Below are 24,954 nucleotides of genomic sequence, written 5' to 3' on the forward strand. Positions count from 1 at the left end.
CGAGCCATCCCTCTCCCCAAATCCCCCTATCCACTGTCGACTGTAAATCCTGTCCTTTAATCTGCTGCTATGCCTCCACTCATTTTCACCCCGCTCTGTGTACACATGAAACCTGCATCGCTCTCATGTTATAGATACACACATCTCACACAATGACTCTAACTATACGGAGACTTTTTGCAGCGTTATAGTTTCCGGCAAATGGAAACTTTTGATGAAATAAGCTCGAGAGCACCTTTATCCTGTGAGTACTTGTGTATCTATATTCTGGCCACGTGTTACACTACAGACTCTACATTTGCATGTAGACTCCAGTCATTAACCTCACTCATCGTCTTTACTCTGTGTCGTGTGAAATGCAACACATTATTTCCAGACTGCGCACCCTCCTCTTCATTTAACTTCTTAATCTCTTCATTCCCACACATCTTTGATCTCCGCCAGCTCATTGTGTTATTTCCTCATCACATGTGACACGGTTAACCTAATTCTGCAAGTGTTGCAGAGGCTGTAAGCCGGCGTCAGTTTTGTCCTGACGTCCTGATTCGCAGGGAGACACCTTTGATCTCCCGCCATTCAGCCCTAATTGAAAATCTAGAAAATCTGCGATTCTGCATCTTTAATACATGTCACCAGTCTAAACATTTCATTTCATCACCTCTGCTGTGGGGGCACAGCTCACTAACATGGATTTTTCTCCTTTACTGTCTGTGACTGTCTCTTTTTTTCCTTCCTTTCCCCTCTTTTCTCAAACCTGTCTCCTCCCTTCCCTGTTTCCTTGCATTTTACTTTCATCTCTCCTCTCTCAATTAATTCCCCTCTTCCTCGTCTTTACCCTATCTTTCTCTGTCTTTCTTTGTCTGCGTTTTTTTTTTGGCAACCTTGTTCCTTTTTACCTTCCCCTTCTCCTCCCTCCCTCCCTCCCTCCCTCCCTCCCTCCCTCCCACCTCCCTCTTTCCTCCGTAGACCACATAGCCCACATCATAGAGCTGCTGGGCTGTATTCCGAGGCACTTTGCACTCTCTGGAAAATATTCCCGGGAGTTCTTCAACAGAAGAGGTAGTGCTGGACAGAGAGCTGTGGGGACTGAGACACACAGACGTTTAAGGTGGACAGGAATGGACACTGGAAAAAATGTGACACTCAATTCAATTTCATTGATTTGACTTTGGTAAAACAGTTGGATTCACTGATTGACTAAGTGACTGAACACAGTGGAGGTGTGACATTAGTTTGCGAGTGTGTCCATATGGTGTCCCAAAGCAGCAGTGTGTCTCAGTCCCGTACAGTCTGTCGTGTTGATGTGTGTGTGCATGCTGTAATGCTGAACCGTGCCTGTTCCCTCTGTGATGTATGTGGTGGTGGGCAGACCACATCGCTCTGATCATGGAGCTCCTTGGGAAGGTCCCACGCAAAGTGGTCGCTGGCGGGAAGTACAGCCGAGAGTTTTTCTCCAAGAAAGGTAAACGACTCTGTGGTTAATGGTTGGTTAGGTGTAGGGGCAGTAGTAGAGTTAGGCCTGTAGGAATAGATCTAGAACCCCATAGTAAGTCACAAGACGGGTAGTAACATTAGCAGCACTGCCAGTCAGTCTACATGGAGGCAGCTCAGGTTGATTTCAGGTAAGTTGTCAATCACAGTTGAAATGAAAAATGTCATGATAGTTTATTGACTTTGACTGGTACAGTGTCATGATCTGTATTCACAGTAAAGGTTTAGTATACTTTCTGTTACTGGTGAGGGAGAACTGAAATAAGATCGTATCAGCAAAAAACAAAAACCCTAAAACAATAAAGAGAGATACCAGGACACTGATCTGAGCTAAAACAACCTGACACATAAACTATAAAACATGCTCACAAACCCCCAAAAAAAATTTAATTTGACTGAATCTGGTAATATAAAACAATGACTATTCAAAGTCTAGTTGTCTCTATAAACAGTTAATTGCTTTAATTATTTTAAATATAATTTTGTTGCCCATCCTCATTAATTTGACTTACGTGTAATTTGTTGTGATTGTGTTCATCATCTGGCACTGGACTGAGGCAAAATAGTCCGTTTAAATCATCACAGTCAGAGGAAAGAGAGGCAAATTATGTGGCTAAATAATATTAAAAAATGTATAATCTTAATTAATATGGACTCGAGCAAACCAATAGATTTTTTTTTTTATATATTCTTATCAGGAATTAGATTTTGTGAAATAATGGCCAAAGGAACCAATTAAAAGAAGTAATTAGTCACCACAGATTATATATTAAAGTTAATAATTCAGTTTTTGTTGAGCAACACTTCACTTAGTGATAAAACAAACTACTCTACTCTAGAAGTAACGGTAGCACCATGAACAGCAGCAGTGACAGTGAGGAAATCTCAACCAGTATGTAGAAGAGTCAGGCTTCACCTTACTGCTAAAATCTAAAGTCTTAAGTGTGTCATACACCTCACTGGTTCTGCTCATCTCTGAGCCTGGTAAGTGTGTGGATCTGTGTGTGATACAGCTGATAACCCCTGCACTCTCTCATTTATTCTCTCTCTTCTGTCTCTCGATCTTCTTCCCTTTCTGCTCATATATTCTTCATAATGTGGCATGAGACCTGAATATTCTGCCTTTGATGTTGTCTCTCTATCTGAGGTCTGAGCCTGCACTTGATGATGTCTCAATGTTCTCCCTTTTATCTCGTAGCGCTCTGTTAATCTGGTCTGACTTCCTCGCTCTGTCTCGCTGGGCTTCTCCTGTCTGCCATGCTGCCTTCGGCCGCGCCATGCAATCGAGCGGCCTTGTTACCTTCTTTCCTTTGCACGCCCGGATTTTTATTGAACAGGGGCGGAAAGTTGGCACACTGATTGGAGACAAAACATTTAAAACATGCTCATATAGACAAAAACAGCCTTTAACAAGGCTGCAGATGGAAAGCTCATAAACACAAACCAGTTATTAACCTGCAAAGCTTCATGCTGCAGTCAGAAGTCACTTTTCACTGCTGTTTCCCAATCAGTCTGGATAAATGGTTTCTTTCCCTCATATTGTGCTCTCCAATCAGGGCATAGGAAGAAGAGGTTACCATGGCAGCCATGTTTTGAAGTGGACCTTTGGTCTTGATCACTCCCACCATTAATCATTCCCTCATACTTTTTTCCCCCTCTCCGTGAGTCTTATACTCCCGCCCAATCATTTCCCTCCTCTCTTTAATAATGAACACCTTCCTCTCCTTCTCTGTTTCTCTTACTGTGCCACTTCTCTGCCTCTTTCTAGACACATCTTGTCCTTTTTTGTTGTTGTTGTTGTTTTTGTGCTTTTCAAGCCAAGACTCTGCAGGTTTTCACTCCACCATTACAGCTCCTCACTGATTAGCACAACTTTGAGCAGAAAGAGGTGAACTAATTAGTGGAATCAGTTGCTGTAGTGATTGGTTGGAGTCCGCAGAATATCGGCATATCGGTTCATCCAAATTACAAAGAACATATTTTTTTTACTTCCAGCCATGCAGGCACGTTGGTGAGATTTTGAGAAATTTGCCTCTAGGATTTCTGTCACCACCCCCCCACCAAAAGAGAAGTGAAGGGAACTTTTCTTTTCAATTGCACAACTATTTACCAAACAAATCGTCCCCGTGAAAACTGGTGACTGTGTGCTTAAGTAACAAGGACGTTGGCAGGGCAACAAGGACACTTGAAACTTGTGTTGCTGTCACATTTTCTGATGAAACCTAACAAAGCTGTGGGAAACATAGAGGAAATCCATTCACTCTTACTGCACCTGAGTGGAAGCAGAAATCTAAGAGATGAATATCACAGAGGCCCCAGCAAAAAAAAGAAACTGTCAATCACTAAATACCATGAGATTTCAAGTGTAAGCCTGTTAATTCTTCTCCTCAATCATAACAAATCCCACGAAAAGACCAAGAATCAACAGTGTGGAAATGTGTCTCGACACTCCCTAGGCTGCATGTGGCTGGGTGTGGTTCCTCCTGACATATATACACACAAGATTTCTTAAAGGGATAGTTCAACATGTTTTAGGAGGTTCGTTACCTTTAATTGTCGGTGCAAGATATTTTTAGAATGGCGCAGCAGAGCCGCGAGCTGCTCAGAGCTAAGCTACGGAGGCTCATGGGATTTCTTGGTTTCCCTCATCAAACTCATCAAATACACAATCCAACAACTCCAAAACGCTCTGGTGGACAAGTTGTGACCTGCACATTCACCACGCTATGAGATAATAACAGAACGCTACAAGACAGAGTTGTTTTCGAGGTAAATGCAGAGACTGCTTGCTGAAAAACTGCCCCCAACGGGAATGCACATCAGCGGTTTTGCATGAATTTACCTTGAAAACAACTCCGTTTCATCACGTTCCGTTATTATCTCATAACATGGTGAATGTGCAGGTCCAAGAAACCAAGAAATCTCATTGGCCTCCGTAGCGTAGCTCTGAGCAGCTCGCGGCTCAGTTTCTCCGTTCTAAAAATAGCTTGCACCGACAATTAAAGGTAACGAACCTCCTAAAACTATAGGGATTATGGCAATGGGCCAATTTGCCAACATGTTGAACTATCCCTTTAAATAGTGTGTTCAGCTGATACATACAGTATAAAGTGCTGTAGTGAGTATCTACAGCAGCAGGACAGTATGTACGACTGACTGAAAATAAACTCCAGTGCCCATATTCAATATAAAGTAAGATTGTATCATCAGATGCAACAGTGAGGCTCAATATTGTGTTTTGAATAGTTGTGAACAGTGGCTGACCCTAAGCCATAAGCCTACACTGTATAAGCTATTAATAATCTTCTTTTTTGTTTCGGGATTTGTTGACATAATGAAACATGTCAAATATCACCAGCCTTTCGTCCTTTAGGTAAAAAAAAGAATCTGTTTTCTGTAATGTGGGTGAACCAACCTTTTAAAAGACATGTTGTTGTGTTGGCTTCTCTCCCCACATCCTGCTGTGCCGTCACTGACTCTGCCTCCTGTCTCCTCCTGCAGGTGAGCTGCGGCACATCACCAAGCTGAAACCGTGGTCCCTGTTCGACGTGCTGGTGGAGAAGTACGGCTGGGCGCACGAGGACGCCGGCCACTTCACCCACTTCCTCCTGCCCATGCTGGAGATGGTACCCGAGAAGAGGGCCTCGGCCGGAGAATGCCTCAACCACCCCTGGCTCAACTCGTAGCCACAAAAAACTCTTGATCAGATGTCCTCCTCCCCCTCGCCCCCTTCAACCCCCCCTCCTACAGTTAGCCCACACATCACCCCCTGGTGGCGAGCCTGTGGAACAAACAGCATGGAGAGAAGCTGGACACAAACAGAGTAGATGAGGAAAACGGCTTCATCTTCCCTGTCCTACATACATGCGCCCTCACCTGCTTATCTGACTAGATCCATCTCCCACACCGCTCCCTCCGTCTCCTCCCAAAAAGGAATGTAAAGACGAGCTGATGGAGATAACGTGACATAGTAGCTATGTCTTCCTAAACATCTGCCGAAAGGAATCGGATCATTAAAGGATGGATGCTGCTCACACACAGTGAAAGGGAGAAGTCAAGGCTCTGCCCGAAAAGAGATGTGCTTTCTTCTTCTACTCTGCCGTCAACATGTCAGCCTGTCCCCTTCTTCTGTCCACCCGTCTCTGTCAAAAATTCTCATTTGAAACTGGTCAGGGTCCACTGACGGCTGCTGATCTTTTCAACGACGTGAGAAAAAAAAAACAACGAGAAACCCAGCTGCAGTGTTGACGTCCCAGAGCTCCATCTTCCATGACCTTTTACATAGCCAGGGCCTCAAAGACAGACAAATATGTGTGTGTGTGTGTGTGTGTTAATGTGCGAGAGAATGAGCGAATGTGCCTGAGCACAAGATCTGCCTACACAGACCCTTTCTCCTCTCTTTCTATAAACCAGTAGCCCCACCTCTCCCACCCACCCCAAGCCATGGAAGAAGCAACCACATTGGACTAAACGTTTACACCCTCATTTCTTCCAAGAATCCAGTCCCCCCCACCCCCCCAAAAAAACCTCCCCTGTACCCGTTAGTATCCCCACTTCCTCCCCCCTCCCAAATGAGCTGCATGCTCCCACTGGGGGGGGGGAGCCACCACAGAGAGGTGGAGGGCAGCCAGTCCTCCAGGGGGGCACCGCGCTGACAGTTGCCACTCCGACAGAGACAGATAGAAGATGTCCAGGATGAGCTAAACAAAAAAGAGAAAAACAAAGAAAAACGACAAAAAAAACTAAAATATAATCCATTTAACATGGAGGAGGACTGCTTGGTCTTTAAAGACTATTTTTAGATGCATGGAGAGACTGATGGATCAGCATGAACGGATATGACAAATGGACGATGGATGCATTCTTTTACTCGTGCATTTCGCTGGTTTCTTTCCTGTCTCATCACCTCTTTCGGACAATCTGTTAGACAGACTTACGTTAGGATATTTTGGTGCCCATCTGAGGAAGGTCACTGTGTTACAACCCCCTGCTCCTTCAGATTTTCACATTCCTACAAATCTTGGTCCTCTGCCATCATTCCTGACTTTTAGTCCCCTGAACAGTTCTGTTGAGTCCTGCTGTGGCACGTTTACCTGATCTGATTGGTACTACCCCCCCTGCCCTTTTTTTTTCCCATGAGAGGGACCTTTGATCCCCGAGCTTCTCCAGGATGGAGATGGTCACATGGAGGTTGCACTTGTCTTTGTAGATGTCCTTCAGGGATTTGAAACCTTTGTACATAGAACTGAGATCTGGCAACGCCGATAAGCGACCGTGGACAAAGTTTCAACACACAAGCATCATTCCAAAAACACAGAGGCTGGTGTTGGCAGAACTTGACTTCCTCTGGTACAATGAGGGGTAGGAGGGAGGGCGGGGGGGAGTTAACGGGCCACCATGGCTCCGGTCATGGAGGGACGTTTTCAGCCTGAACTGTGCCACCCAGTGGCAGAATGAGAGTACTGCATCGCCACACACTGCTGCTGCTCTCAGTGCCAACGCTACAAGACGTTCCACTATATCTCTCCACTTAATCTCTGTTTCTCTGTCACACACACACACAGACACACAAGAACTCGCATCATCACAATTAGTCCAGTTGCCTATTTTTCGCAATAAATGAAAAAAAAAGATGAGTATAAGTAAATGGTGAGATATTTTTAAAAACTATTTAATTCATTAAAAAAGAGGAAAAAAAAAGAAAACAACTTTTCTCTGGTTGTTGTGACTGTGACAGAATCTCGTCTTATACTGAGGTGATTGTGTTTGTCTATTAGAGATGTTTTTATTTCTTTTGTCATTATTACTATTATTATTAATTATAATTATTATTATTGAAAAGATTTTTTTACAGTTGTCACCTCTCCCCTCCCTCCTTACTTGAACAGCGCTGCTCTATCTGGGCTCCGATGGTGATGAAAAAAAATCAACAGTTTTGCAATAAAGGGTATGTGATGGGTTTTTTTGCACCAAAACCTCCTGATCTCACTTTCAGCCATGCTGACTGTTCTTCCTGATGACATTGACAGATTCGCGTCTCTTGTCTGTGTTTTTCATTGACAGATTTAATAAAATTGTAAATTAATGGATCTTGTTCCCTTGATGAAGTGAATTTTCTGCTCAGAAGTTGCATCGATGGAAAAGGGTCAGAAAACGCACAACTGGTCGTGAGAGGCAGCGAAGGAAAGAAAACAATCAATTAGCATCGATTCCCTTTTTTATTGATATGTTTAATTTATACAAATGTTTCCACTATTTGATGGAAAGTTAATAGACATGGGTCGGTCATGAATACATTTAGCTTCACAAGACTCCATTGTCAATGTGGTGTGTAAGAACAAACGTTACAGTACATTGTGATTCACACTAAAGCAAATATGCCTCATTAGACAACATTATCTAAGATGCAATAAAAGATGGAGTGATAGAAGACATCCTGAGATCAATATTAGTCATTAAAAGGTAAAAATATGCTTTTAAGTATCAACTAGGGGTTTTCGCAGTATTTTGTTTTACATCTTGAATCAAAATGGTCTCTGATGAAATCTGTGTGTCTGCTGATGTGTCTGACTCATCCATTAGCACTCAATAAACTACAAGTGGTGCCTCATGTAAAGCGTACACGCTCTCATTCATTAGGCTCTGGTAGAGGTGCCTTCATGTTGACTTCAGTGGGTGAAATGTTCTTACTTCAACCAGACAGACAGAGAATGATAACATCCAAGAGTAACGGTGATGAACTGTGGAAATATCCACCAATGTAAAACTCACTGAGGTATTTATGGCATCGACGTTGCTGAAATGTAGTGATGAGACTGTGACCTTGTGACCCACAGTGGACTCTTGCATTGCAAACATGAAGACAAGCCATCGTCATGGCATTAGGAGGATATACACATGCGCTGTACTGATGCACGGTACCTTAGAGGAGTCGGTATCTGTGTGCACCTACAAGTAGATGACACAGCTGACTGAGCACAGATTGTTTTCTTAATCTGTTGTGCTTCAGGTGTGTGTGTGCGTGTTTGTGCGTGTTTGTGAGACTGCATCAGAGCAGTGAGGCACAGTTCTTTAGCAGCAGGGGTTTGGCCAAATCCAAGATGTCCAAGTTGGGATCCAGTGATCTGCCCAGACCTTCCAGCACCATGATGGCAAACACAATGGAGGCAAAGTTACTCTCCAGCTTTACCTACGAGAAAGGTAACAACATCAGTAAGAGGCAGGATTGATGCCCCTACTCACTGCATTCATTTCAGTCTGTTCTTGTTAAGTTATAGTACACAATTAGGGCTATACAAGCAGCCTTTAGAAGGGCCATACATACAGAAGTATCACATTTTGGATCTATCTGTTGTATTCACTTGTATGTGCTTTTATTCCCTTAACCAGGAAGTTACACACTTTTATATGACTGAGCTGACAAATGTGTTCTTCTCACTCACTGACAAAAACTGTTCACTCTACTCAGTTCAGCCTGTAGATAAAGAGTAAACTAATGAAGTAATACAGAAACGAGGCTGTGAAACCAGTGACCTCCACAAAGCAGCCTGCTTACATTAGATCGTTTCTCGTGACAACATCCTCAAGCTAAATCTTTATGATGAACTGTTATTAGGGTAACACGCAAACCTGAGAACTGAGTGGTTAACGACACAGAAATGACATTTTAGGCTATTTTATTTGAGAGAAGCAACACACAGTGAAAACAAGCAGCGGATGTTTTACCTTGTGTTTGATGAGCAGACCAAAGACTCTGGAGAGCAACTCGGCCACTTGGATCTATAAACAAGACAAAAATCCAGTCAACAAAACACATCAATAGTAATTAGTGTCCAATATTTCCTAGAGTCACCGGCTACTGTCACCAACCACTTAGAGAATCTGAATACACCTGTACCTCCAGTTGATTGATGCTTATTTGTAAAAGTGGCTCTTGGTGTTTTACTACGTAGGTGTTTGTATTGATTTTCCTCCTTAAACCCAATCCATCTCTACTCCATGAAAAACTACAAAAATGAACACGTCTTAGCAAAGCAATATAAACTTCAATGAGGATGAGTAGAAGCAGAAATTGAATTAAAATTTACACTTCGGTTTCCAATCTAGGCTATTCTCTTTTTGATGTCCTTTACAGTTGCAAACAGTAACATGATAATCATGACAAATATGGTAGCCACCATCATGCTGCCCTGCATCAGAAACAACAGCAATTTTTATTTATTTATTTTTAACTTTATTATCATTATTCATTTTTTGCTTGTTTGTTTGCCTGTTTGTGTATTCGTATGTGGGAACAACGGAGTGGGGTGGGACCTGGCCACCCGATGTTGATGGTGTTTAGGGGGCTAAATGTAATAATAATAATAAGAACTCAAACACAGAAACAACAGCAACAGACACAATAGGATATGTTAGTTAGTACCTTTCCCAGAGACAGGGTGTTGCTGAGAGCATGGTCCACCAGCTGGGCCATCTCCTTCTTAAACTGTGGCACGTCTTGGCACTCGTTGGCTCGGGCATGATGCAAAATCAACTCTGCTACTCGCTCGCCCTGAGGAGAGACAATCAAATGCTCAGTAACGAGTATAGTTAGTCTAATCAATGATAGTACAATTATACTATACGATACTATAGTTCATACTATATCTATTTTCTGTATCATAGGCATTTTTCATGGTTTAAGAATGGATATGTTGTGGTGCTGTTTAGCTCACTGGGCTGAGCAGGCAGCCCATATGCAGAGGTTATAGTCTCTTTGCTGCATGTCATGTCAGTCTGCCTCCCCATTTCCTGTCTATCTGTACTGTCCTGTCAATTAAAGGCAAAACGCCCCAATAAATTCTTAAAGAGATATTTCATCCCAAATCAATAATTCACCAATTTTCTACTCACTGTCATGCCAAGGAAGGGTTTGGAGAATTTCAGTTATCAAAACGCTTTTGGAGTTCCAGGGGGGGCGGACTGTGCTCACTTTTGAATTGTCCAAAACACACACTATGAAACATCCAGATACCTCCATACTGCTCGTCCGTACTGACCCAAGTGCCCTGAAGCCGCCACATGAAAAAGTTGTTCGGGAAAAAATAATTTAATCTCTGTTTTTAGCCTTGTTGTAGTGGTAGTGTTGGAAGATTAAAAAGTGAGCACAATCTGCCGCCATTATATAAAAATCTGTTGACAGCCGGACCCCCCCGGAACTCCAAAAGCGTTTTGATAACTCAGAAAGTTCTCCAAACCCTTCCTTGGCATGACGGTGAGTTGAGAATTTGTGAATTATCAATTTGGGGTGAAGTATCCCTTTAAAAGAAAAGAGAGGAAAAGTGTATAAATTATGCTCTGCTACATTCCTACAAGGTAAGAGTATTTTTGGACCAGGTCTCTTTAAAAAGTAAAATGCTCAGACCGATCAAATCTGGTCTAGTTTATCACAGAAGCCAGATGTTTTTGAAAATGCAGAGGAGAGATGGCACAGTTTTTTCCCCCACACCCAGACCACAGTGGACCAGGTCCAGATCAAAAGCCATGATACTCAGTTCAACCCGGACCACCATGCCTCCGTAACCCAGCACAAACTCCTCATCTACCGTACGTGGCGTTTCTCTCATTACCTGCCGCAGCACCACCGCTGTGAAGACGGCCTTGAAGTTGGCAAGGTCGTGGTCACTGAGATGCGCTACGATGCCGGCGTCCAGCAGCACCAGCTGGAGAGGACACGGGTCAGGCCTGACACTGACAACCACCGTGTCCCACAGGTCAGTGAGGGTGGTCTTACCCTGGGGCTCCCCCGTCATACCGCTGCTGTCCTTGGAACCAGCAAGCGGCCCCTGACACTGGACCAGGATGTTCCCAGGATGGAGGTCCCCGTGGACAAAGTTGTCCACAAAGACCTGGAAGACAGAAGGATGAGTAGGGGGGGGGGGGTGCATCTAATCATTCAGGTTAATGGACAAATGTCTTCAGAAGTGTAGAAACAATCCGAGCTTTGTTTCACAAACAGAACATTATGCAGAAAGTGTTCAGTGGATAACGCATCTCACCATTTTCAGCAGGGTGTCGACACCCATCTTGGCAATTCTCTGCTTCACTTCCTGAGGAATCTCAGAGCGCAGGTAGTTAGAGATGGGCTCACTCTCCTGGAAAAAAAAGGGTTGAATGTAGGTTGAATGTAAGTTGAAGGAAGGTGGCCTCATTTACCAGGAATAAAAAAGGTTTTCATTCAACCTGAATAATTCTCATCGGTTGAGTTTGCTGAACAACACAATGATAGAACAGTTATAGTGTCTTTTTTTTTTTTTTTTTTACATCAAAAGCTAAGTTTAAATACTTTATGTGCTCACTTCAAAAGTCTCCACTAAGATGGTCCTGGTGACAAATGGTCGTAAGGGTGTTGGGAACTTGACATATTCTACGTCACGGAAATTATCCCGGAAATGCTCAATGTTTCTGGCCTCGAAACGGAGATCAATCTGGAACAAAAGTAAAAATTTCAGAGATCAGTAGATTATTGATGTTTTGTTTTTTTCAGATCATCATCTTGTGCTTATAATGGTATAAAATATAAAAGCATAATCATAATAACCCCACCTGTTTGGTCATGAGCTTCTCAAATTCCTCCACTATCTCATACAAACTGAGCCATTTGAGTCCAGGGAGGCAGTGCAGGAACCAACTGCCTGCTTTCATCAGCAGCAGGTCGATCTCCACCTGCCTCCTAATGCCTGGATGCACCACCTGAAACACACCACACACACTTTACAGACATCTGCTGCAGGATGTGAGAAAATAAACCACAGCATGTTCGACTTAAAGGAGACATATTATACCCCTTTTAAACAGATTAAAATAGCTCCCAGGTGTCTTAAAGACATGTCTGTGACATGCTGTGGTCAAAATACCCCAAGGATCAAACATCACAGCTCTTTTCATCCTCTCAAAACAGCCCTGTCCAGAAAGGCTGGATTCAGTGCCTGTCCCTTTAAATGCAAATGAACCACTGCTGAGATTAAAACTGACCTTGATAGCCACAGGTATCAAATGCTCCTTCTCTGTGCCGCCCTCCTCATGCTGACCGGCCGGGTGGCATCTCTCCTCGTAGCCCTCCTCCTCACCTCTGCCCCTCCAGAGCCTCCGGAGGGAGCTGACCATGCCTCTAAAACCAGGGATCTCCCAGGCTTCAAGCAAGTCCTCCCTCTCCATCTCCTCCACCAGCGACTGGAAGGCCGGGTCCTCCACCTGGTCCGCCTTGGCCCAGCCTCTGTACACCTGGGCCACGCATCCAGAACCCACCGGCTCTTTGCTGTCAAAGATTAAAACCTGCCTCCAGCTCTCCCCGAAGGCCCTGCGGAGACACTGCTTGGTGTGGGCCCAGGAGTGGGGGCGCACCTTGACGTGGAGCCTGGAGAAGCGGTCGCAGAACTCTCTGGGGAAGATGTCTCGTCTGGTGCTGGCCCACTGCCCCAGCTTGATGAAAGTAGCGCCAGAGTTTTCAGTCATCCACAGCAGGGCGTCCAGCCAGCGAGACGCCCAGCGCGTTGACACCAGGACCAGGGGGGACAGGAGGAGAAGGGGGCCGAATTTGAGGAGCAAAACCAACGCACGCAGGCTGAGGCGAAGGAAAAATAGAAGTTTGTGCACTTGGACCCTGGCTAGAGACTTCTTCTCTGTGGTCTGGGCTGGAAGAGTGGCTTCTTGGCACCTGACTGTACATGACTGTGCATTCACTGCACCCCAACATAGCAGCGTAACCTTGGGAATCTGGTTTAATATCTGCCCACGTTTAACTAAACATGTCCTGGTGTTGTGGATGAGTCGGGCTCTGGCAAAGGAGCCTGCTCTACTGAGGGTGTACCTCAGGTGGAGAGTCACTGCTCTGGCTCCAAAGGCCAGCATGGTTACCATGTCCAAAGACTGTTAGCTCAGTCCACAAGATGAATTGTTCCACATGCGTCTGTCTTGTATTAGGAAACAGCGAAATCATTAGTAAAGGAGGACTCCAAAGCATTCAGCAGGTGATGGAGAGCAAGAGTCAACCCACAGTTTCCTACACATGCATGACGGTGTATTAACTGAGCCTCAGTGTCGGTTACTGCAGATTCCTGGACAGCTTCTGTTCCCGGTGAGCACGAGTGGGACACTTCACGGTCCAGCTGTCGTCTCCGTACCGGGTCCAAACTGTCCATTCCTACTGAAAACACAACAACACCACCAACATCCATGCAATGACAGACGCTTCTCTTCCGGGTCTGACGTCGCGCCGCCGGTGAGGTCACGTGTCTCCGTCTTAAAGGCGCAGCCCCTCTCTGTGGAAGCGCTGCTGCAGACTCTGAAACAGTTTTCACAAATGAATTTAGAGTCATCCTAGTTTGATAACACGATTAAAACATATTAATCGAATTGGAATCTTTCTGTATTATTGACTCTGTTAACTATTTTGTGGATGTATTAGCACCACCTGTTGGACCGGAAAGAGAAGCAGTTGCCATGGGAAAAACTTTATTTTCTTCTTTCATGGCAATTTGTACAGAGGACAGATGGGCATTGGGCAACAATATTGTTGCTAATCTTTAATCCTCAAACAGTCTGCAACAACTAGCCTAACATAACTTGAAAATAAATGATAAGCGAGTAGCAGGTTTTAGGCAAAAAAGATAGAAATTAAAAAAACAACAACCTCAAATTACTCCGAAAAAAAAGTAATAATAATAATATGGTATAAGGTCGAGGTCACGAGATAAAAGAAGAAGAAGAAAAGTTGAAAGTGATGAGCTCGTGGCGCTGAGGTCTTCATCACCATGGTGACGCAGATCCACAGGTGCTTCCGTACGCGTCGTCCTCACCAGATATAATGGTCCTCACCACTCAAACCTCCAAACCAAAAGGTAAGAAGTTTCAGTACCACAGGTCACTGTTGTGGATTGTGGATGTAATTGTAACGTTCTTGACTGTCACCACTAGATGGCGTCTCTGGAGTGAAATGAAAACAGTGAGCAGCCCACAGAGTTGGTGAGTCCACTGTCTATTTTGGTGTCATCTTTTGCTCACAGCAACAATATCCCACCAATATCATATGTAACATGGCGCCATGAAGACCTGCAGACAGTGTTGAGACGTCATGGTCCTGTAGCTTTGTTTCCACATTAGCTAGCAGTCATCACTGGGCACGTGCTAATGCCACAGGCCGTCTCTAGCGCATGCACACCCTTCATCTGCTCCTCTCCCTCACAGGCAAGTCACCTCCATGTTTTCCCGATTGGTGCACTTTGTAGTCACTTATTTCATGCATTAGATATTTAAATGTCACAGTTCACAGTTCATCCTGGCCTCATCCTCTCACCAGTCACAGACAGAAGCCTTACTGACAGTAGTGGCAGGGATCTATGTCAATACTTAATTGAAATAAACATTGTGAATGGAGCAATTGGTTACACTAAATTTTAGTTTGACACATTTTGCAGTACCTCAACTTAAAACCTCATCTGACATGAACGTGATCAGCTGTAAGTTGGTTGCGATGTTTGATAATGTGCACTATGAAAAACATCATACAGGCATGTCAATTTCATATTTACTTCTTTTTCTTTCTTCTTTTTTTTAAAAGTGCATTTGAACACATGCTTTGTCGCTGTTCTAGGTTTCTGTGTTTTATTTTATCCAGTCAAACATAATGCAGTCACTAGAGTACATCATCATCTAGTCCACCCACTATTAAGTATTCAATGTGTCTCAGCATGAATCAAAGACTGTGACAAAAAAGAGAGAAAGAGTAGCTACAGGTGTCAGAGATAGAGAGTGAGAAAGGCCACAGAATGAGGGAATGAGAAACAGGGACACCTAGCGCCCAGTCAGAGAAGTCATGTCATTGTTTGTCACTTCATCTCATATTTTCATGACTTGTTGCTAGACTCTGAGGGCGGCAAAGTGGTTCAGTGGTTTTCAGTCTCGCCTCACATTGTTCTGTCTGGATTCTGCAGTTTCCTCCCACAGTCCAAACATCTGCACATTAGGTTCATTGGCAAAGTACCTGCAGGTGTGAATGTGAGCATTTGATGTTGTTTAGCCCTGTGATGGACTGGTGACTGTCCAGGGTGAACCTACCTCACCCTCGCCTCATGTCAGCGACCCTCACAGATAAGGGGCATAACTAATGGATCGACTTAACTCTGACAATTTATGACTTGGTATACTATGACATTTATATGACACTTATGTCATGGCTTTTTTATGACACATTATACAATGGTATTGTTTTTAACTTCATACACTGTGACATCCAGTATGATTTACTGTACTATTGCACAGTTTTAAATAGTATTCTGTTTCATATGTTTTTTATACTACGGTATGATATTTTTTGTGATTTACTGTCGGTGTTGGCAAAGATTCTATAGATATAGTGATGCATGCTGCCAGTTACTTTACAATGACAGAAGCTGGACTACAGCAAAGACTATGGAAGTTATCAACTGAAGCTACTTAGAAAATGTAGTTCAATCTAAAATTACAAGATCAAATTGACGATATTTAAGTGGGATTGGATTATCAATGCAGTTGTAGATAAATTGTGTATCGCTTGACAAGACCATTAAGGTCTAAGATACAACACACATATGGTACAAGGATATATAGCCGTAAAAGAGTAGAAACTTCAATCTAATTTCATGCAACAACTTTTTTTCCCAGGTTTGGACCAGTTATTAGTTTGGGAACATTTGGAATGAGCACTAAAAAGTACTTCCTGATGAGATACTCTGTTTTCCTCAGCAGAATTCCACAGAAATTACCTAGAGGCTGTTTTTTATTCTATTTTTCTGCATTGGTATGATTGGCAAATCTGTTTCTGGGTCACTAAAGGAAAGGAAGAGGCAGGGAACAAAACACACCCTGGGTTTGATTTCATTGTCATTTCCTCTGCTTAACTCTGGTCTTGCGGACAGTCGACTATCCACCATTTAGGACTGAGAACATAACTCAGCCATGTTCCCAGTCACGGTGTTTGTCCCCTGGACAGTGGGCTCAGTGCGCTCTCAGGACCCCAGCTGTAGGCCTGATAGAGGACTCAGCAACACAATAAGGTGGGATAAACGCCAAACAGATGTTACTAGCCCCCTCCCACCCCCGGCCCCCTCACAACTATTGATGGACAAGCCTGGCTTTTTAGATCTCCCTTGCATTTCAAAGGCGAGGTCAGGGTTTGGGCTCAGAGGTCAGTGGATAGTTGTTCTGCTTAGGTGATGCAGTTAGATACTTTATGAAGGCTGCTCACTAAAATGATCATAGGAATGCTACTCAGGTCTGTATAGGAATGTTTTGCTGTATTGCACTTTTGATTGTCCAAATATCACATTGCAATTTTTTTATGCATGTGCACGGTGGTGTCTGTTTCATCTATGTACTGTAAATGTACAGTAATACCCATTTTTTCCGCAATATACACAATAAAATTACTATTCAAAGCAAGAGCCACACCAATCATTAATATTCATGTTATTGTATGTCCACTCTGAAGTAAAGAGTACAATCAAGAGTACAATCAATCAATACTCTACTTGCAATAAATACCAGATAAATGTATTCATTTTGATTTGGTCTGCAAGATATCGGATTTATTTATTTATTAGTTTATTTATTAGTTTATTTGAAAAGGGACAGTGCACCGAGTTAGCTAGGAGGCTCATTTTCATCAATAGTCCCTGATGTTAAAGGGCATCCTATGAAAAGACAACAACAATAAAATAAAATACCATATATAAAAAAGGTAACACATTATATACACATTATTATGCACAATTGAAAGACAATAACACACATCCACATGCTCTCATATACTCTAATAAAATCTGTATCAATGTTCACATTTTTGATCTGTATCTATCCATCATTGTCAAATAAAGTCCAGGGTGATATCTCTAGCATTCTGGGGTTTTTTTGTTTTGTTTTTTTGACTTTTATCAAAATAGTTGATACATTTTCTGTACATTTTCACCTCTAATCCTCGTATATAATTTGTGTCCATTTGCTCCATTTTCACTGAAGCTACAGACTTGTATTTTGGAAGATATTCAAAGTTGTCACTCAAATGACTGCGCTATTAAATGTCAACACGGCATCACATGCCACTCACATCTGTATGACACAGTATAAAAACCTGAGGCGTCTGTCTGCACAGCATGTGTTTGTAATAACAGAGTCTGCGCTGTGGGGGTGAACAGGTTAATTATTAATCACACTGGCCATCAGTATGCATGTCCAACCTTGTTTCCTGCTCCCTCACTTTCTTCTTTCCGCTCTTTCAGGACTGCTGAGTTCCTCTGCAGCCCGGGGCCTCACTGTGGAGCCGGAACCCAGTTTGTAGTTTGTCACTGAGTCACTGAGAGGTGGTCTGAGGTAACACACCCAAAAAACTGTCAAACCATCTTGTCGCCACACACACAGCATTCACCTCTGATGCTTCAGCTTTTCTTGCTGTAATTGTTGGTGTTGCTGGCACATGTGAACCAGTAAACTAAAAGTAGAGAAGATAACTAGATGAACATGTTGTCCCCTCGCTGAGATAGCACCAGTGGCCCTCGGCTTGTTTAATATGCTCCCGTAGGAGGCTGTTATTTATGTATTCAGTCGTGCTCAGCGTTGCCCCTTCCTGCTCCATTCTTTTTTTTTCTTTCTTGAGCAGGACACTTGGTTTCCCCAGCAACCAGAGCTCCAATCGCCCAGCCAGCTGCAGATTAGTTCAGCAGTGGGGGGTTTAGGTGGGTGGGAGGGGATGTGGAGGGGGGGGTGATGATGGAAAATGGAGAGGGAGGAGAGAGAGGGGAGAAGGAGGGAGGTAGGAAGGGAAAAGAGGAGGGGGGTAGCATGAGGGAAGGAGGGGTGGGAAAAGTTTGAGAGGGGGAGAGAGAGAGAGAAGGAGCCCTCGTCATTCAGAGATAGGAGTCCGTGTGAGTGAGTGAGTGTGTGTGTGTGTATGTGAGTGTGTGCTTGAGAGAGAGCTGTAAACATTTTCCCCTGCAGTAGGCCGGACGGGAGGAGGGATTTCCCTGACTTTGTGCCTTTTTCAAACTTTCTGTGCACTCGGAGCTGAGCCGTACTCTGTGTCCTTCTCTGTGCATGCAGGCAGGGGCTATGCTGAGTGAGAGGAGACGCAGGACGCAGGAGGAAAGGGTGTGAAAGCCAAAAGAGGAGAGAAGGAGAGGGAAAGAGGAAGAAGAGAGAGAGAGAGAGGGAGGGGGGAGGCAAACTTCTTCTCTGAAGGAAAGGAACCATGCAAGTGGATGCTGTCTTCTTCTGTGGGGTCAGGTTACGCAAAATGAGAGACTACTCCAGGAGCACTTCATCAGGGCTCACCCAGCTCAGAAAGGTAATGTGAAGAGTTAAAGAGTATCTGTGTGTGTGTGTGTGTGTGTGTGTGTGTGTGTGTGTGTGTGTGTGTGTGTGTGTATACCCATGTGTGTGTGTGTGTGTGTGTGTGTGTTTCTGTCTTTCTGTAGAGTCATAGTAAAAACCATGATTTCTTTGTATACACTGTGTTGGACTTTTTTAATCCTTATAAAAAATGAATCAGCTCAGTTTAAAATCATTCGTATTGCTTCAGGATCCATCTTTATGCTCAGTCTGCTCACATAATCTGCTGTCTAAATGTACATCCATGTGTGTGAGCTTTGAATGGGGCAGCAGGCGTGTGTGTCAGTGCTTCTGGATTGTAAATGTTAGGATGTGGTTTAGTGGTTTATTTGAGCCATATTTCATCGTGGACTGCCGTGGCTCCAGGTGAAAGTACGCACCGACTGTTGCTCAAGTAGCCGGTCTGAACTGTCTGCGCTAAGCTCATTACAGCTGCCCACTAGAGACTCATCTGTGGCTCGCTGAAGTAACTCGGCACACGTGAGGGCAAACGCGCACACGCACATGCACACTCGGCGGTTGCCGGTTTCCATCTGCTTATTAAGGAAAACATGTAGCTGGATGGTTTGTTGACCATCTGGACCTTCTGTATGTGCACGCTGCACACTAAAATCATCACATTCTGACTGGGCTTTTAAACGAGAGAGAGAGAGAGAGAGAGAGAGAGAGAGAGAGAGAGAAAGGGGAAGGACAGGATCAGTGAGATGAGCATTCTTCACTGTGAACAAAGGCACCTCTTCATGCACAGTCCCAGCGCCTGTGTTGTTGTGAGGAGGCAGGCCGGGGTGGAAACCTCCACAGGGAGGACAGAGGAGTTCAGCCTCAGGTGGCTCCACTAACACTCAGCTTTCCAAGTGATGACGAATAACAGAGACGTTATTGACTCTTTGTGGCTGGCTTTGAATTGAACCTGCACTCCTGTAACTTGTAAACAGTTTCATGAATGATCAATCTGATGTACACTGATGAGTGTGTAATGACTGAAGTTAAAGGAGACATATGATGCCCCTTTTCCACAAATTAAAGTAGTTCCCAGGTGTCTTAAAGACATGTCTGCGACATGCTTTGGTCAAAATACCCCAAGGATCAAACATCACAGTTCGTTTTTCATACTCTCAAAACAGCCCTGTTCAAAACGGTTGGTTTCAGTGCCTGTCCCTTTAAATGCAAATGAACCACTGCTTGCCCTGTCCCTTCTACTGGTCCCAGGTAGGAGTGGTATTAGCCTGCACATTGCAAATTTTTTTGTCAATCCTCACATTTTGGGGGCCAAAAGGCAAGACAAACACCCAAATATATGTTAAAGAGCCTTCAAAAAGTGACATTTCCATAATATGTCCCCTTTAAGGCAGTCTGTTTGGGTTATATAGACAAAGTAGGAAATTAGCATGAGCAGCAAAAGTCACAATGACTGAACAGACACAGACAAACACAGCACAACATACAGAGTCAGTCTTTATCGACAGATGAATGAATGGAAAAGACGTCACAGGGCCCCTGCTATCTGATCGTCGACTGATTAAAGGAAATGGCTATAAAAAGCCGCCAGGCCACTCATTAACAGTGACACCACCTAAACATACAGTAAATATCTAGCTGATTACTGACACGCAAATAATGTGATGTTTTTTCTGCCAAGATAGGAATGTCCACTGCACCATTTCCTCATTTGATCAGAAAAAATAATATGCTGTACTGTATGTCACATCTCTGCCTGTGGCATGCATATGCAATATACACGTGTTGGATGAACCTTTTCAAATCATCAAAATATCGCTCTACAGTGCCACTAGTGGTCAGAAACTCCACAAGGCACCTTTAAATTTAATACACACTCCTGCATCGGTGCATGTGCGTCAAGAATCAATCGTTTCTCCTGGTGAGAGATGGATGAGTGATGCTCTGTTGCTGCTGTCACCCCATAGTGCAACAGGACTGGCTCCGTCCTCTAAAGCCCTGACCCTTCAGAGATGGTTATCAATCAGCCTGCATAATCCATCTCAGTGCTTTCCTCAGGCCTTTCACTACAGCCTGTTTTGGGGGTAATTGTTAACTCCAAGAATAAGATCCATTGAAACAACTGATTTAATCTGCTTGACTGGAATAGCAGCTGTAGGGTTTTTCTTTGATTTTGGAACATTTGTATTGCCGATTACGTTTCATATTGACGGTTTTATTTTCAGTGGCAAAGTTTTATAGAGTACAAATCAACATTCCTCCTGACCTCTCTGTCTCCTGTGTCTTTCTGTCCTTGCATTGTATTTGCTTAACTCAGTGTGTGTGTGTGTGTGTGTGTGTGTGAGAGAGAGTTTATTGAATTGAGGCTGGCTGCCTCTCAGGCCGGTACTGTGGAGAGGTTTATGGAGTTGGAGATAGAGACGTCTGCCGGTCAGCAAGGTTGTAATAAGTAGGTTGCAGTCCTGTAAAGGGGCTCTGGAGTGTGGAGCCACTGTGTGTGTATGCGTGTGTGTGTGTGTCTGTTACTATCACACACATGGAGGTCTGTCAGACTTGGGTCAGTTGTTTACATTCTGAGTCAGGGGCAGAGGCTAAGTGTCTGCATGACTGCTGCTCAACACAATGTGCACTGTGGTGTTTGTGACCTTACATCCACCACTCACAATACTATTCATGCTCTCAATGCCTCAGTCTTTTACTCACGCATACACACACACACACACACACACACACACAGACACACACTCATAGTGTATTTGTTTCTAATTTCCTTCGTTTCACTGCTTCATTTCTTGTCCTTCTCGCCAAAAACATCGACACACTCATATTCTTGGAATTATCATTCAAAGCTCATTCATCTTCTCACTCTCTGTGACTCATGATTTCTACCACAACTGTTTCATCAGTGTGCATCAACTTGCTTTTTTTGAGGAGGAAAACACAGAAACATTCACACTCCAGATGTTTTGTGTCGTGACAAGTCTGTCGTGTTTCTCAACCGAATCAGCTTGTGATTTTCTTTTTTTCTTGGAATCATGCTGAGGAGAAGAAGAAATCAGTTTTGATGATTGGTACGGTATGAGTCACGGAGTGCAGAGTGCAAATTCATCCAGGAAAACAGCGTTTAGCCTCATGCGGCTGAATTTACAAGACAGTTAACTATTCAACGCCTGTTTTCCATGTGTATGTGTTCATTCATATGCACACTTGAGTGTGTGTCTCTAGTAAGTTTGTGCACATGTTACTATTGTCACGTGAAAGCAGAGTGACTTTTGCTGGTGGAACTTCCTCAGTGGTTTGATAACAAACCTGTGCGGTCTTGCATGCTCTCTTTTTGAATCCGTGTGTGTGTGTTTGTGTGTAGGCAGATGCCACCAGTGACATCTGTCCTCTCCATTCTTCTCAGCTCAGAAAAGTGACAGCAGGGCTTTAGGAGGTTACAGACCCGTCCACCCCTCCTCTTACAGGAACTGGCTTTTGACAGGCACTCTGCAGGGCGGCCTGAAACCTAAAGACCCCACTGGGCCAATCTCCTGCCGTCCCCGAGCTGCTGCTGTTACCACGGTGACACGCTCGGGAGGAAAAAATGTGTCCTGTGGTGATGGTGAAAGAATTCTTCTTGTTTCAAAAAATATGGGTAGGGGGTATTGTCTGTGATGTTGGTAGATGGCCATGGGTTTACTCAGGATCAAAAACACCCCTGACCCCCTCGCCCCCCCCCCCCCCCCCACACACACACACACACACACACAGATGCATGGATAATGCGTACCATGTCAGACACCCATAACCCTGTCCCTGCAAGTGCAAGTCAAACCAACACATATACATGCATGCATGGATAATGCATTCCATCACACTGGTATTTATCCAGTTGGCAGCTGGCCATGTTTTTTTCATTAGATGCACCCTTAACCCCGACACACACACACACACACACACACACACACACACACACAGATACCTACACACACATCGCTTGCAAGCTGTTGCTCTGACTGGCAGTTTCACTCGGCTAAGTGTCTGAGTGGCATTAAAAAGAAACGGGACCATAGCTTGGGGGGGGAGACGGTTGCTGCGACTCTAATTGGGACATTTAACAGGACATGGCAGACTGAATCCCTGCCTGCTGCGTTATTTACACAGTCTACAGTACAGAATGTTAGTGACTGGCGGGGTCCGGTCTGGAGAGAGGCGCAAATAGAACGTCAGCCCCAGTTTGATGGCATGCTATTAGATGTGGGCTTGGACGATTGTCCATTGCTGATCCAAGACCATCCACTAGCATTGCCAGATTGGTGTGGTTCTGGCAGCTTGTGCCCACAGCGTGTGGTGGTAGCGGCATCCATTTACTGTATACACACACACACACACACACACACACACACACTCCAGAACATACAGAAATACATGGAAATATAGATCATAACAAGCTCAGACATGTTTACAAATGCATGCTCGCACACACTCGAGCATTCACTGACGCACTGTACCTGCACATGAACATTCGTTTGGTCTTTTTTTGTTGAACATCGCCAGCTTGGGGGAAAAAAAGCATTGTATGCATGGAAGGCTGCCGTCTGGAAAGGAATGTGTCCATCTGGGTTCAAAGTGTAACTCTAATGTGGCTGTACAGCTCGTTGATTTAGGCTCGGGTTGCCATGTTATGATGAGCATTCCAAGCAAAATGGGAAAAGGTTACCGCACGCTTTGTTAGTTTGGTTATGTGCAGCTCGTCTGTGTAGTATTTGAGATGGAAAAACTGTAAGACCAGTGACCTCTGAATCATGTAAGGACTTCCACTCTTCTCTTCTCTTCTCTTCTCTTCTCTTCTCTTCTCTTCTCTTCTCTTCTCTTCTCTTCTCTTCTCTTCTCTTCTCTTCTCTTCTCTTCTCTTCTCTTCCCCCTTTTCTCACCGAGAATGAGAAGAATGTTGTTTACCTGTCAATTTAGAGATCCACTCTATAATGAGAATTAAAACATTGTCTGGAGGTTCATCCGAGTGTAACAACTTAATGAGTAGATACACCAGACACGTTGCAGACACAGAGGAGCTTTGATCAGACCGAATCCTATCCAAACACTGTCTTGTTAAGGTCTCCAGTCAGGAAAATGGTAGTTTTCTCTTTGTCTGTCTCCAGTGTAATGATACAATAATCTTATCCTTTGTTGTACTGCTATGTATTTGTGTATAGTTGTAGCTGCTGAGAGTATTGTCAGTATGTCAACAACAGTCTTTTGTATAAATCTGAGTGGCTCTTATGTTTACTGTCACATACTCACTTTTGATAAACTGACAAGAAGAAAAACAAATACATTTAATGTACGATAAATGTTTGCCACCTCATGAAAGTGAGAAAGAGAGTTCAAGCACTTTTTTAGATCATGTGTCACAAGGGCTTCACAATTAAAGTCACTATAGCAACAGACTAAGCTGGAGATGCAGTGTGAGAGTGCAACAAAGTAAACTAATTAGATGATGCTTTTCTTGCTGCTTAGAAAAAAAACATATTATATGTGTTGAGCACAATTTGTCCTGAGGTTCCTGAGGAGATGATGATGATGATGGAAAACGCGCATCTTTGGACCAGTTTAGTTTGGCTTGCCTCGGCTGTGCTAAACACCCCTCTCCATTTCACTCACTTTTTTGTCCATTGGCGGTCTTCTTGGCTCATGCTCACAGTTTGTCGGTCACGGGGTGTGTGGAGGTCAAAAACGTCAGCTCTGACTCTGACTCTGGAGTTTATACTCCGGAAGAGCACTTTCCCAAGCTCTCGCCTTGTTGGGCTCCCGCGGGGATCGGCGGGCGAATTATAAAAATCTGTTTCTGTGCAGGCGTGCAGCGGAGCAGGGGAGCAGGGGAGCAGGGATGGGATGGGGGAGCTGTGGTGGGAATTCTCAAGTGGAACCCTTAAAATGTGAAGGGGGCGGGGGGCGGTGGGGGGAGACAGGAAGGAGAAGGAGAGGAGAGGATTTTGGCTTTGGAGCTCAGCTCAGAGACTGTGGCTTGGAGGAGAAATTTGATCTGGGGCCCAGAGAATAATGTTAGTGTGCTAAAGAAGCCAGGTTATTGTTGAAAGGATCTGTAGGTCCACTCACTGTGGTAGA

The 24,954-nt window shown here is 44.0% G+C and overlaps 3 protein-coding genes across 9 annotated transcripts in view; 2 read left to right on the plus strand and 1 right to left on the minus strand.

Annotated features, from left to right (window-relative positions):
• Nucleotides 1–6,803, plus strand: part of srpk2 (SRSF protein kinase 2) — a 73,913-nt gene extending 67,110 nt beyond the window's left edge. For 5 of the 7 annotated variants that reach the window (XM_085778549.1, XM_085778551.1, XM_085778548.1 and 2 more), the window contains 2 exons: nt 1,370–1,462; nt 4,993–6,803. In XM_085778549.1, coding sequence (XP_085634675.1) covers nt 1,370–1,462; nt 4,993–5,177 — 278 coding nt within the window. In that variant the 3' untranslated portion in view covers nt 5,178–6,803. Of the gene's footprint in view, nt 1–966; nt 1,060–1,369; nt 1,463–4,992 lie in introns of all 7 variants that reach the window. The other 2 variants (XM_085778550.1, XM_085778554.1) reach the window with 1 other exon arrangement.
• An 895-nt stretch (nt 6,804–7,698) lies between these two features.
• On the minus strand, nt 7,699–13,747 carry adck2 (aarF domain containing kinase 2). Its single transcript, XM_085778557.1, has 8 exons — nt 12,505–13,747; nt 12,076–12,222; nt 11,829–11,957; nt 11,529–11,624; nt 11,100–11,378; nt 9,914–10,042; nt 9,217–9,270; nt 7,699–8,680 (listed from the first exon to the last, which is right to left on the minus strand). The coding sequence occupies exons 1-8, from the start codon at nt 13,387–13,389 to the stop codon at nt 8,540–8,542; spliced, it is 1,860 nt and encodes a 619-aa protein (XP_085634683.1). The 5' UTR covers nt 13,390–13,747; the 3' UTR covers nt 7,699–8,539.
• A 4,049-nt stretch (nt 13,748–17,796) lies between these two features.
• The window catches only part of LOC146985535 (DENN domain-containing protein 2A), a 42,064-nt gene continuing 34,906 nt past the window's right edge, over nt 17,797–24,954 (plus strand). Inside the window, exon 1 of the mRNA XM_085778558.1 lies at nt 17,797–18,844. The gene's annotated coding sequence lies outside the window, so the exon portion shown is untranslated. The remainder of the gene's footprint in view (nt 18,845–24,954) is intronic.

This window comes from Trachurus japonicus, chromosome 6 (genome assembly GCF_045865225.1).
Source record: "Trachurus japonicus isolate A0001 chromosome 6, Traja_1.0".
In the NCBI taxonomy this organism is placed as follows: Eukaryota; Metazoa; Chordata; class Actinopteri; order Carangiformes; family Carangidae; genus Trachurus; species Trachurus japonicus.

Excerpts from the sequence above, each read along its gene's own strand:
- adck2 (XM_085778557.1), bottom strand. The coding sequence starts at position 13,389 with ATGGTAACCATGCTGGCCTTTGGAGCCAGAGCAGTGACTCTCCACCTG. Across the intron at positions 11,379-11,528 it reads TCGACACCCTGCTGAAAATG|GTCTTTGTGGACAACTTTGT; the intron begins GTGAGATGCGTT and ends TCTGTCTTCCAG. Across the intron at positions 8,681-9,216 it reads GTCTGCTCATCAAACACAAG|GTAAAGCTGGAGAGTAACTT; the intron begins GTAAAACATCCG and ends CCTTTCTCGTAG.